The sequence below is a fragment of the Mytilus galloprovincialis genome, chromosome 2, assembly GCF_965363235.1.
Source record: "Mytilus galloprovincialis chromosome 2, xbMytGall1.hap1.1, whole genome shotgun sequence".
Classification (NCBI taxonomy): Eukaryota; Metazoa; Mollusca; class Bivalvia; order Mytilida; family Mytilidae; genus Mytilus; species Mytilus galloprovincialis.
The window spans coordinates 3010395-3024994 of record NC_134839.1 but is presented as its reverse complement, the minus strand read 5'-3'; the positions used below and the strand labels follow the sequence as shown (position 1 = coordinate 3024994).

The window sequence follows — 14600 nt, the reverse complement described above, 5'->3', positions numbered from 1 at the left end:
TCCTGACTTGGTACAGGCATTTTCAAATGTAGAAAATGGTGGATTCAGCCTGGTTTTATAGCTCTAACCCTCTCACTTTGATGACAGTCTCATCAAATTCCGTTATATTTACATTGATGCATTAAACAGACACAATAAATAAAATAGTCAAAATATAGGTACATCAGTCATCATCGAACAACAATTTTAAAAGGAACAATTTGACAGAACACAAAAACATCTATCTACAAACACATTCATTGATTTGTGTGTCTGACGTCAGAAAATTTTATACGTCACATAGATTTGTCGTTCAATGTATTGTACTGTTGATGGTTTATCAGTGTGACTCGTCTGAAACCAAACAACAGAATTTAATGAAACTTTGAAATGAGGACATGATATGTAGATGTGCATATAAGAAATTTTATCTGCTGACTTTTGTTCTCATTATGACTCTTTGAACTTAAGAATCTGATGAGATTTGTTTGGTCAGTGACAGTGTCGAGTGTGGGGTATTTGAGCTCACAAAGCTCTTTAATAAAGTAAACCTTGTGTGTATATTTCTTCTCTCAAAATCCATAGTGGCATTACTAATTCCTGAGGATTTAAGTTATTAAACTTTCATATCTAAACTTTTGCCAGCAAAATATTATTCTTAGATGATTTAACAACAAAAAAAATCAGGTAGAAAATTGAATAATATGAATGGTATGAATTGAACCGTTTGTTTCGAAAAAGTTCTGTCAACTTTCTAGACCCTAAAACTCACTACAAAAGTTGATATTTTTACAGCATTTTTACCATATATGTTAAATAAATAAACTTTATGTTGTTTTTTTTTAAGAAAAAATCAGAGCTGAGAGAATGGCAAAGGAGAATGCATTTAAACAGAAGCAGGTTAAGAAGTGGTCAAGTTTGGTTGGTCATAAGCAGAGTGCCAGACTTATTGAGAAACAGGATGATAGTGATTATGAAGAGGATCGCAAAATTTATATACCTGAACTGCCAATGAAAAATAAGAAAAAACACAAGCTTAGAAGTCTCAAAGCACTTACTACTGTTATGGAATTAAAGAAAAAAGGATCTTCTATCACTCAAGCTTTTGCTGAAATGAGAAAGAAGAAGGCTCTTAGAATACAACTGAAGAAGTTAAAAACTGCTAAAACTGAAACTGTTGAAACATCATCTCCAATGAAAAGTCTTGTGTCTCCTCCTGGGTATGAGATGGTACCCATGATGATGTCACCAACTGCACCTGGATATATGATGGTACCCATGATGATGTCCCCAAGGGGCACTACAACTGTACAATTGCAACAACCAGCAACTACTTTGAATTCTAGTCCGAACAAAGTGCTTCAACCAATGTATCTTATGCCTCCCTCTCCCAGTAGTACTCCTACTACTGGGGCACTTCCATATCCTGTTTTCTTCATGCCAAATTTGTCTGGAATAAGTTCGTTCCAAACAATAGGACAAGAAAATTCAGGTGTACCAACAGTATCATTGCCCCCTCATACAGCCGGCCAAGCTATTCCCACATTATCATGGCCACCACATACAACAGGACAAGATGTCCCCACAGTATCATTGCCACCTCATACAGCAGGTCAACATATTCCAATAGTAGCATCACCAGATCAAACCGCAGGCCAACATATTCCAACAGTAGCATTGCCACCTCAAACAGCAGGCCAAGATATCCCTACAGTTTCATTGCCTCCTATGTCATTACAAACAATGGAAGTGGATATTCCAACAGTGCCATTACCACCTGTGACATCAGATCTTGAGCAGACGACACAAGTTAGTGCTCCTCCTGAACAGTCAATAGATACATACAATTCTATATTTCAGAGTGGAAACCTTTCTCCTAAAATTATAAGTGTTGTTGGGGCAGACAATACTATTGCATCTCCATTTAAATCAACTGTGTCAGAAAACTCTGAAACGTCACATGTTTTTCTTGGAACTGTTCCTGGACAGGGAAACAGTCCAATGTTGATTTCTGTGCCTAAAAACAGTGATATGACTGTGAAGCAACTAATTCAGATGATGGGAAATAAATCTAGACAAGTTACTGAAACCGTGATGGATACAGTTGAAATAGTACAAGATGAACCAACAATAGATGGAAATAAGACTTTGCTTGAAGAATCGGAAGGAGATAAAAACATTGAGACAAATACAAATAGAACTGATTCCACTTTAGAAAATTGATGCAGTATTTTTGATTGTTGACAGACTACTTAGTTGCCATGCAGATCATGAACAAATGAGAAAAATTGTTCATCATGTTAAAAAGTTATTATGATGAGTTATATTGTTCGGTTCAAAGAGCAATTCATTATGAATAAGATTGTTAATGAGAAGTTAACCCTGAGATTATTGTTAAAATTATTAATAAATTAATCATGAATTATTGTTCATTCTGCCAACTGAAATTTTTCATGCACAAAATAATCACAGAAAGAAATATTCCTTTCAATCTGAAATGTTTTCACCTAAATAGTTAAAATTTAAGATGTTATTGTGCAAATTTAAAAAGCTATGTACTCTCACGTTACAGATTATTTAATTTTTTACCAAATCACAGTTTAAATTCTTCTCTATAAACTGATCAGCAGGTAATGCATTTTAGCGCATTGCTGATGTGAGAGGCTATTAGTTTGTGTTCTGAAATTTGGAAAATGTAAACACCTGCTTTAAAGTAGTTGGACTTGAATATAAATACTTCTAACATAATGATGTTGCATGAAAATTTGTTATTTTTACCGACCGTGCGAGGGCTGTATAGCCAGTCAAGGTCGTTAAACACTTCCATATATATATTTTTAACTAGAATTGCACTTGCTTCCTTAGTACTATCAACCTTTCACTAAAGCTAGGAGCTTAAATGCTTTATCAGTTAGTAGAGATGAATTCAAACAGTTCAAAATGCAATTTTTTTTAACGTTTTAGCAGTTGGTATAATCCAACTTTTTCTTCACAATTCTAACTGCTTTTAAATATGATAAGAACATTGCAGTTTGAATTGTTTGATTTTAAAATGTTAATGGTCATTGTTACATATTAAAATTATCTGGAATACAAATCTTGATAAATCGTAAAATTGTTCATAAAGACTGGCATTTTTGACAAATTTAAGAAGTTATACAAAGGTATAACTTTAATGCTAGCCAGAACACCTTGATGGCATCATCCACAAATAATCAACTAATGCTTACCTTTCTATTTTGGTCCATTGCAGATTCAGTAATGGTGATAAGTTGTTGGTATTTGGCATAATGTTGTAAAGTCTACAGGAATCTCAATCATGTCAATATGGACCCTGTTTTTCTACCATGCTCCATGAATGGAGGTTTTGATATATTGTGTATTCATATTGTGTATTTATTCAATCATGTTTCAGCTGCTTACAATATGTACACAATTTGAATATTGTCAAATGTCATGTTTTCTGAATCAGTGTTGGAAGAAATTCTTACAATATACCAAGTCTGGCTATCTGGACCATGTGTTTGTTGGTTATATATAAAATGAGGTTGGTATGATTGCCAATGATACAACTATCCCACATAGTGTAAATAAAGGAATATAAGCAATTAAAGGTTACTGTATGGCCTCCAACAATGAGCAAAACTCATACTGTATAAACTGCTATACAAGACCCTAACATGATAAAATGTGAAACAATTCAAACAAACAAGAGTGCACATGCTGAAATGTCTGGCCTGCTTTACTGATCATTTAAGAAAAAATTGTGCAATAAGTATTACATAAAAATTAAGTTTTTGGATTATCTATGTTTATAAGGTAAAGGTCAGATGAATCCTGTCAGACAGACTTTTAGGCCTTACAACCATTCCATACACTAACACATGCTAAATAGTTCACATATTGCTGAAAGTATCTTAGAAATCGACTTTAACAATGAAAACATTACATTGACCAATAAACCCTCAAATTGAGATCAAATGTCAGAATAAAATCATGCCTTACTGACTTGTTCATATTAGAATCATTTCATACATCAAATGTAGTAAACCTATCTGAAAAACAGACATAACCAAGAAAACAAAACTTTGACCAATAAACCAATAAACTGAGGTCAATGTAAGATGAATTCTGCCAGATACTGTAAATACCCATCTTTTATCTGTATGGAGGAGAGCTGTACTCCTATGGCATGTATGTATCAAGAGTGAATAGACTCAAAATGAGTCCTACACTTCACCAGAAGAAGAAAAAGACAGACACATTCACCTTGCAATCATTCTATGAACCAAATATAGTTAACCTATATTGATTAAAGTATAATGGAAACAGACAACTATATAAACATAACCATGGTCAGTGAACCATGAAAATGAGGTCAAGGTAAGATGGTAACTTTCCAGGCAGACACTTTCCAATCATTTCTTACACTAAATGTAAATGATTTGCTTATAGTATATGAGAAGAACTTGACCACAAAACTTAACCTTGATCAATGATACATAACAAACTTAACATATAATCGAGTGGGTTTTTGTTTTTCATGTTTTCACCACCACTGCCTGATTTTTAGGCAGATTTGCACTTAAATTGAGAAAGGAACAATAAATGTTTAATACAGTTTATAAGGAAATAATTCGTAAATATAATTCAACATGCAGACATCCTATACGTTCAGGTATTTAACATCCAATCTTTTATGGTAATCTACTTTACAAAGCACAAAAATGTCAGCATCACCTCAAAAGCTTACAAAACATTTAAACAGACTTATTAAGAAGAAATATAGTTACGATACTGTTGTCAGGTCATTAAAGATTGCATATTTTGGCTTTAATATTGATTAACTTATAGGGTCTTTGCATCAGAACTTAACACATTTATTTAAAAAACAGTTGTTGGCATGACACGGGTTATGTTCTCATATATTTTATGAGAGTATAATACTGAACCCCTAACGGGAAGGATTGTGCCTGATATTCATATGATGAAGACATAATCTTTCAATCAGTTTAATTGATGTCTGGAGCTGTTATGTCAGTTAACTGCTAGTAGTCTGTTGTTATTTATGTATTATTGTTATTTTCTTTTGTTACATCTTCTGACCTCGGTATTCTCTTGAACTGAATTTTAATGTGCGTATTTTTATGCATTTACTTTTCTACATTGGCTAGAGGTGTAGGGGGAGGGTTGAGATCTCATAAACATGTTTAACCCCGCCGCAATTTTGAGCCTGTCCCAAGTCAGGAGCCTCTGGTCTTTGTTAGTCTTGTATGATTTTTAATTTTAGTTTCTTGTGTACAATTCGGAGTTTAGTATGACGTCCATTACCACTGTACTAGTATACATTTTTTTAAGGGGCCATCTGAAGGATGCCTCCGGGTGCAGGAGTTTCACACTACATTGGAGACCCATTGGTGGCCTTTGACTGTTGTCTGCTCTATGGTCGGGTTGTTGTCGCTTTGACACATTCCCCATTTCCTTTCTCAATTTATAATAATTTTTTAGCATAATAAGAACTCTCACAGCACCAACTCAATCTCCAAATGTAGGATGACAAATAAAGCAATGTTGAACAAACAACCAATCAATGTCATTAGTGGAATTCGATACATTGTAAGACCTGTCACACTTGGAGTCATTTAATCTTGATTTATTTTATTTCTGAATCTATCAGCTCTAACTATGTCTTGTTGCTCATGAAACAACTCCACCCTTCATTGGTTTTGGTACTTGGAAACATCAATTTTATGTAAATTATATTATATGCTTACAACTACAAATCATATGAACTTCTTTATCAACAACATATTAATTTTTCTTCCCTTCAATGATCATTTTTTGTAACCAAGTCTGACAATGCTGATTATTGCCCCCAGTCAGAATAACCTGGTCATTAGTATCCCCTGTCTGAGTACAATCACTAGGCTGATTTGATACCAATGTAGTCTGGTTACCCTGAATAATCTGTTTCTTTTTATTAACACGTTTCTTTCCATTGGCTCTCTTCCTTCCTTTTCGCATTCCAAAAGGAATGTGAATTGTTGGCAGTTGATCTAGATCTTCTTGAAGTTTTAAAGTATCTGATCTATGAATATCATCATAAGAGCTGATTGTTTCTGATTGCTTAAGGATAACAGTATCAGATCTATCCAGTGATTGGTTCATAATTATTGTATCAGATCTTTCGACTGATTGGTCAATAATCATGGTATCTGATCTTTCCATTGGTTGAAAAGGAAGTGTACCAGTTCTTTGAGCTAGGATTACTGGTTGCTCTATTGTAGTATGACTATTTCCTACTGTTCTTGATGATTTGTCTGATGTTTTTAAAATATCTTGTACTTCTTCATCTGTATCTGTCATGTTGCCTTCCGTTGATATGTCCTCATCAATCACAAGTGATTGGCTGTCCTGTCGGGACCTCTGACTTTTATATATATTGTCTGACTTCCCTGACATTTTTTTGTTGATTTGAATTTTAGGAGGCTTACTTGCTTGTGATCCCTTATCCTGCTCCATGATTAATAGTGATCCCAAATTTACTGTATTGGTTCCATATGCATTATCTCCACTAGATCTGGATACTGGATTAATCTGTAGAGTCAGCTGAAGTTGTTGATGTTCATTAGTATTAGACACTTTCTGTCCCACAGTTTGGTTTGAATACATAGTAATAACATCACTTAAGGGGAGAGAGAAGTTCATGTATTCAGATGTTAATGTTGATGATGGAACTGATACTTGATTTTGACTGACAAAATGTCCTTTATTTTTCGATGGTATTTTAGTTTTTGTACTACTGGCCATGTGATGACTTGTTGGATTATGACCTTGTGACACTGTCTGAGTTACACTAACATTTTGTGATGAATTTCTATTACTATTTCGACTTCTTTGTGATTGGGTAGATTTGGAGACTGGTTTGACAGATAATTGATCACTTATCCTCCCTGATGGGCTGTTCACACATTCTATGGATAAGTCATCAGTTTGTCCAATACTCATGACTTCAGCTGGTATATTTCCACTTATAAAAGGATTTCTGTTTACTGATTGGCTTATATATTTATCTGCTCTAACCTGACTGACCAATGGGGCAGCAGTATAAATTGTATGATTGTTTACATTGGTTTCATGTGAAGCTCTTGCAAATTCTTTTAAAACAATATCTGGTATACAAGGCATCTCATTAGATGTTTCACCATTATTCGTAAATAAAGTCATGTTAGGTGGAGATAACTCTCGATCAGATAGATTTGCATTAATTTGTGTATTTGTATAAATCTGTACTTGTGCTGCAGCTGTTTTTGATAAAGAGGAATTCTGTGTATTAGATGTTTTACCAGTATTGGGTTTTCCTCTCGCATTTGATTTCAAGATTTTATTAGACTGTAATGACTTATCTCTATTAACCTCTGTCACAAATGTTGAACCAGTTTGAACTTGTCTATAATTTTTAGCACTCTCCAGAAAATTAGGAAAACTCATTTCTACAACCTCAGCATTTGATAAAACTTCTGATACTTTACCAGCAGGCATGTTTTCCAGAGAAATTATTTGCTGATTGCCTGCCCCTTGGATTGGTAATGTAAAATTGTATATCCTGTTTCCACCATTATCTAAAATTGGGTTCATTATTATCTCCCCTTGGTCTTGTGTTGATATAACTGTGTTAGGCTGGATTGTTATAACATTTTCATCTTGTTGTGATGACATTTGACCAAACTGATAGTTTGGCTGAGTAAGAACTATTTGCTGTGGCCTCTGCATCATTTGCTGTTGTGTTTGGATCATTGGCTGTGAAGTATGGACTATATTTTGCGGAGCTTGGATTCCTTCTTGTGGATTTTGGATTACGATTTGTTGAGGTTGATGAGAAATGTTATTTTCAGGAATATAAGAAACACCTGCTGTGGAGAACATGACCTGTGAACTCTGTACATTGTTTGAACTTGTCCCAATGACAGTCTGACCTTGGGTCAAATTTGTCCCAACCAATGATTTCAATATCTTGCTTGGTTTCTGAACATTACTTTTTAATCTGGATTGTTCTGTATTAATATTAACTCCTAATTCCTGGGCAGGTGTCAGTATAATATTGCCACTGCTAAGATTTATATTTGTATTGGTTCCAGGTCTATTTTGTATTTCTTGTGATATGATTGCTGTGTTATCCTGGCTTCCCGTAGTATTGATACCTATTAGAAGTCCCATATTGTGAAGTGTATGCTGAAGATTTTTCTGTGTATTTTGGATCTGCATATTTAACTGGTTGTTGATCTGTTGTAGGAGATTGACATTCTAAAATGAATAAAATAAAAATGTAACCAGGATCTCTTGATAGTTTTCTTTATAACTATAAGCCATTTATGGTTAAATAAAGGTTTTACAAAGTATGTTTTTCACTCATTTAAATCTCTTCATTGTACAACATTTATAGCTTGTTTCACTTTGGGTTACAAATGATTGTCAACAATAAACGTTTTGCTATCATTCCCTTTTTTTCAAAATGACCCAGGGTCAAGTAAGGAGAAACAGATGATATTTAAATTGAAACATTATTCTCTAGAATTTGTAAAAAAAACTATAGCTTGTGGTTACCGGTACTTGTGAGACAAGGCTCCATGTTGAAAACCAAACTTTGACCTATAATGGGTTTTTTTTTACAAATTGTGACTTGGATTGAGAGTTGTCTTATTTGCACTCATACCGCATCTTCTTATATCTACTTACCATTTTTAATGGGTATTAAATGAATTATTTGGAATAAAAGAATGTTTCAGAGGACACTTTATACAAGGAACCCTGAAAATGTCTTAGATATTTATAATTTATAATATAACTTTCAAGTGTTATTATAAATCTTATTGCATATGCCAGTGATTGAATCTCTTTCTTTTTTTACCATCGGGAAGAAAACTAATGTTCCTGTCTTTTTCAATGATCTGTTAATGGTTGTGCTTAATTTGATGGTATAAGGCATAGTCAGCGTTTTGTTGTTGTTTTGATATTGGAGGAAAACAATGAAATTAGATGTCAAAAATTCAATTTTAACCAATGAAGAAGTCAGGATGAAGCAAACCAAATGTTATTCATGATAAATTAATACGGTAAATTAGGAATTTATTGTGTTCATATATTATTCACTTTGTCATTTAAGACTTAAATGCATTTTTTATAGTTGCAATATTAAGAAAAAATCCTGTTTAGTTCATTAAAAAATTCAAAATGTGAGTTTAATTCATTGTTATTTATAACCCTATAGCATTTCTCGCAATAACAAAAACATCGCAATAATTTCTGAATTTACAGTATACTGTTCAAGAATATTATAAATCAGCTAAGAATTAGAATTAAACTTACATCTGTATGACTTTTGCCCTGTGATGAGAATGTTTGTTGGAGTAATTGCTGTTGTAGTTCTTGTTGTTGCTGAAGCTGCATTTGTTGTTCATGAAGTTGAACTTGTAATTGCTGTAACTGCTCCCGTTGCCTATCAACCTGAAACACAATAAAACATTGCAAATGTACATTTATATATCATCTCCCTTTTATGCTGTTGATCTTTTATTGTTCATTGGATACCAATTTTCATGGAATTTCATGGGTAAGGGTGATAAATAATGAATTTAAAGTCGAACAAAGTAAACAAAATCTATAGGATTGTATGCAGACTGGCAAAACCATGAATCAAATATCCACACAATAAGCATTTTCCCAAATCCACGAAAAACTGGTAAAGACAGAAAACAAGAGTACACACGCTAAAATGTCTCGCCTTCTTTACTAATCATTGATATTATGTTGATTGACCTAAATATAAAGCTTTATTACATCTGTCACACACACACACACACACTGTTGGACCCCCCTTTTATTGGACAATCAAAAATAATGCATTTGAATGGGGACACATAGTTGGAACACCCCCACCTTTAAGTTCTGGGTTGGGAACTCCCCCTTTTTAAAATGGCTGGATCCGCCCCTAAGACCTTTTGAATATATTTAATATACTAATAAGCCACAGAAAGAGAAATTTAACCCTGTTTAAATATAAAAAAGAAGATGTGGTATGATGATTGTCAATGAGACAACTATCCACAAAAGACCAAAATGACACAGACATTAACAACTATATGTCACCGTACGGCCTTCAACAATGAGCATAGCCCATTCCGCATAGTCAGCTATAAAAGGCCTCAATAAGACAATGTAAAACAATTCAAAAGAGAAAACTAACAGCCTTATTTATGTAAAAAAAAAAAAAATGAACGAAAAACAAATATGTAACACATAAACAAACGACAACCACTGAATTACAGGCTCCTGACTTGGGACAGGCACATACATACATAATGTGGCAGGTTTAAACATGTTAGCGGGATCCAAACCCTCCCCCTAACCTTGGACAGTGGTAAATGTTTTCATCTATTTAATCTATATTATCCCAAAAATTAGCTGGATCAGTCAGATAACATATTTTGAATGATTGGGAGCGGTCATTCATAGCATATTTATTATTGCACGTGAGTGTAAAAACTAAAGTTCAATATAACTTACAACATTTGTCTGTATGTCTGAAGCTATGGTCTCCGTAGGTGCCACAGCTTTAGATTGCTCTACAAAATAAATTTGATCAATGATAAATTGAAGAAGAAAAAAGAAAAAAAAAACATATATTTTGACAGTGCATGATATTTGATAAGAGTTAGAGAATTGAATTTTCCTACTTCCAATGCGATAACACAGTAAGTTGTTTTAAAACAAGAGCTGTACAATTATATAAAAACCTATCTTTGTGTAATAAATTAATACAATATTTCACTAAATGGTTTATATGTTTTTTATGCCCCATTTACGGGCATTATGTTTTCTGGTCTGTGCGTTCATCTGTCTGTTCGTTTGTTCGTTCGTCCTTCCATTCGTCCGTTTGTCTGTTCATCCATCCGTTCTTCTGTTTGTCCCTCTTCAGGTTAAAGTTTTGGTTAAAGTTTTTGGTCGAGGTAGTTTTTGATGAAGTTGAAGTCCAATCAACTTGAAACTTAGTACACATGTTCCCTATGATATGATCTTTCTAATTTTAATGCCAAATTAGAGATTTTAACCCATTTTTAGGGTCCACTGAACACAGAAAATGATAGTGCGGATGGGGCATCCGTGTACTGGGGACACATTCTTGTTTATGGTATTCTAAATTGCTTACCTCCAACTAATAGTTAATTTTTGCAAAGTTTTCATCATTTTAGGGCATTAACTATTGTAAGGAGCCTCTAAATGGTTTCAGTAATGGAAAGTATGTAGATCTTCTAATGCATCTTTAACATGTCAGATTTTCTCTATAAATCATACTGTTCAAGGTGCTTGACAATTACATGCTATTTGTGCATATGATGTGTTTTTTTTAAAGTCATAGCAGTATTGTTGGTTGGATAATTTTAAGGTGGTACCTAACACCTTAGCTAAAATAAATTTGGCTCGTTTAATTTTCTTAAAATTTTAACAAAGTATTTACTTTGACCATTTGACAAAAATATAAAAAATTCAAAAAATTTGAACCAACCGTTTAATCAGAAAAATTACACTGGTTATATAAGAGTTTGACAAACACTTATTTTGATCATTGAGGAGCTTGATATTTCCTTCACAACACAACATAACTTAAACGTTTTGCTGATTTTACAGAGTTATCTTCCTGTAGTGTTAGGTACCACCTTAAATCCAGGATATCCAAGCATTTTGATTTGATTTTGCTTTGTGTTATTGTTTCATATTTGTTTGGCTTAAAATCCTTTTGTTTAACAACATTTCTTATTTATAAGTTTTGTCTTGTCACCTTTCAGTGTTGGTTTTGGAAGAGAGTCAAACTGGAGTCAGCTTCTTAGGCAGCTAAAGTTTAAGTTGTCAATTAAATTTGATCACAGAAGAGTGAAAACAATAGTTTTAGTCCAGTCAATATAGCGAATAACCTCAAAGTAATTGCAACAGAAATTAATTTTGTATTTTTTTATTTGCACATTACTAAAGAAGAACCATGAAAAAATCGGACAAAATCGGAAAAGGGGAAAGTGTTATAATTTCACTTTTTGTTTTTTACATGATACCTCGTAAAATCGTCACAGCTTCAGCGCGCCATACGTATTATGGGAGATAACTCGTCACTCAGGGTCAAACAAACTTGTCAAACAAATTCTAATTTATGTGAATATCAACTAATAATATGGACATATCTTAATTCACGGTAAGAAATAATGTAGATTATAATTTTTAAGGTGGAAACATTATAAAATGACATAAAAAAAAGTTTTAAAAGATGTCATTTAACACATTTTTCGTATGTCAGCGCTCAGACTCAAATATTTCCTTTAAAACATTGACCGTTCACTCTTTTCAACAAAAAACCTAAGGAAAGACAAATTATATATTGATTTTCACTTATATTTTAACATATAAAGAATTTTGAGAAAGAAAAAAATATCTTTTAATGATTTTATACAACGTTACTTTGTCGCAGAAAAAAATCTATGGAACGCCGTTAGTGCAATAAACGTAAATTAATTCATATACGCACAATTACGATGTTTTGTTCTTACAATAACTTTACAAAGTTCTACTTTGAAATTTAAGCTGGCTGGTGTTAAAAGACTGCGTTAAGTGTGAAATTTATCCAAATCTCCTTTTATTTATATTTATTGCATACAATTATATTTATCATTGAATGTGTAATCAACAAACGAAATGGCATAAAATATTGTCAGAAAATGTGTACACATTGTTTAATATAAACGTTTATTGTTTTCCATGGTCTTTTACCATTTTGTTCCATTTTTGTCTTTTCAACACTTGGAAAGACCCTCTCATCCTGAACAATTACTTTCATTATTACGCTTTATAAGGTAGATTAACTAGTTTCATTCTTTGCAGAGTATGTCCACAGATTTCAGTAGAAAGCAAACCAGTGTGTGTACCAAACAAATGATCCCAACTAGTTTAAACTAAGTAAAGGTAAGAAATAAAAATAAAATCTTATTGGATTTGGAAGAAAATTAAAATTCCTTTAAAGTGAAGAACTTACGATACGGGAACTGTTGAACAATTGTTAGAAAATCAATGACAAAAAAAAACAATAACCGACAGAAAATAAATCGTAAACGTAATAGCACATGTCCGATCCATAATGCATATTTCTTTTTAAATTTCTAAAACAGTATAACAATTGTTGCAAAAATATAAGTATAGACCTTTACTGAGGGGTTATCCATCCCAACTGTATGCTTTTTATTGAATAAACTGCTGATACATTAAAAAATTTCAGGTACTTTTTGGTTATATAACTTCTCACGTTTTGGGGTATTTATATATACGTTGGCTTTAGATATTTGTGATAAAGCAGTCATAATGAGGTAAATCAAAATATACGCGTTGGGCTTAAAAATTATGAAGTGTTGCATTCGACACAATGTAGTATAACATATGACACACCAACACACAAATTATCTATATCGCTTTGAATATGTATTCATGACTATGTCATGAGTGTGATAGCTTTTGTTGTAGCTTATTTTTTAAGTAGTTTTCTTTTTTGCAGGTACCAATGGAAGGGTGCTTTATTTGCAAATTATCCATAAATGACGGAAGAGCAACTGTAACATTAAGAGAAAAAGGAGCCCGAAATATTAACGAGTTCAGCAAGCTACGAAATGATACCAAAGTTGCTAAATCTGGGGACGTAGTACACCAGGATTGTCGCAGGGACTACACAAATGCTAAGTCTGTCAAACAAAAAGAACTAGATTACAAGACTACTGAAAATCGGGTTTTAAGATCACAAGAACAGTTCAACTATCGAGATAACTGTCTTTTCTGTGGACAGTTTGCAGATGTTAAGGATAAGAGGAAAGGTACTGATGTTTTTCCAGTCCGAACAAAGGATTTCCAGAGCAATATAGAAAAAATCTGCCGTGAGCGAAACGATGAATGGGCTACACATGTATTAACCAGAATTGTATTTGTACATGATTTGCATGCTGCAGACGCAGTTTACCATCAGCGATGCAGTGTAAATTTTCGAACAGGAAAAAGCATTCCATCTGGAACACCTAAGCAGAGCAAAAATAAAACCGGCAGACCCCAGCATCAACAGGCACAAGCTGCATTCTAGAAAACTGTTGAATATCTCCTACAAAACGAGGATGAACAACTTACGGTTATTGAGTTAGTAGAAAAAATGAAAGATTACTGCGGAGATGCAGCTTATTCGACTGTTCATATGAAATCAAAAATCCAGAAGTACTTTGGAGATGATGTGATTATAACAGAAATAAATGGGAAACCAAATGTTATTACACTCCGCAAAACTGCAACATCAATACTTCATGATTTTCATCAGAAGCAAAATGCAAGTGACCCTGAATCAGAGAAAATGAACATTATAAAAGCAGCAGCAAGTCTAATAAAATCTGACATCAAATCAAAAATTGGCACGAAAACTGAGTATCCATCAGTTTCTGATGTTGAATCTTTGGAATTCAATGAACACTACCTACCTGACAGTTTACGGTTATTTCTGAATAGTTTAATAAGTACCTGTAATCACAGTCTGAAACTTTCTGCTATTGGCC

At 33.3% G+C, this 14600-nt stretch overlaps 2 protein-coding genes and 1 long non-coding RNA gene across 4 annotated transcripts in view; 2 read left to right on the top strand and 1 right to left on the bottom strand.

The window, feature by feature from the left end:
- Positions 1 to 2420, top strand: part of LOC143062689 (uncharacterized) — a 44127-nt gene extending 41707 nt beyond the window's left edge. For both annotated transcript variants that reach the window (XM_076234431.1, XM_076234432.1), the window contains one exon: positions 827 to 2420. In XM_076234431.1, the coding sequence (XP_076090546.1) occupies positions 827 to 2202 (1376 nt within the window). In that variant the 3' untranslated portion in view covers positions 2203 to 2420. The remainder of the gene's footprint in view (positions 1 to 826) is intronic.
- A 2158-nt stretch (positions 2421 to 4578) lies between these two features.
- Positions 4579 to 14600, bottom strand: part of LOC143062687 (uncharacterized) — a 35697-nt gene continuing 25675 nt past the window's right edge. Inside the window, exons 12-14 of the mRNA XM_076234430.1 lie at positions 10543 to 10601; positions 9346 to 9483; positions 4579 to 8283 (exon numbers count right to left, since the gene is read on the bottom strand). Of these exons, the coding sequence (XP_076090545.1) occupies positions 5791 to 8283; positions 9346 to 9483; positions 10543 to 10601 (2690 nt within the window). The 3' untranslated portion in view covers positions 4579 to 5790. The remainder of the gene's footprint in view (positions 8284 to 9345; positions 9484 to 10542; positions 10602 to 14600) is intronic.
- Positions 12134 to 14496, top strand: LOC143062688 (uncharacterized). Its single transcript, XR_012974809.1, has 3 exons — positions 12134 to 12220; positions 12904 to 12984; positions 13568 to 14496. It is a non-coding gene; the product is annotated as an uncharacterized LOC143062688 (long non-coding RNA).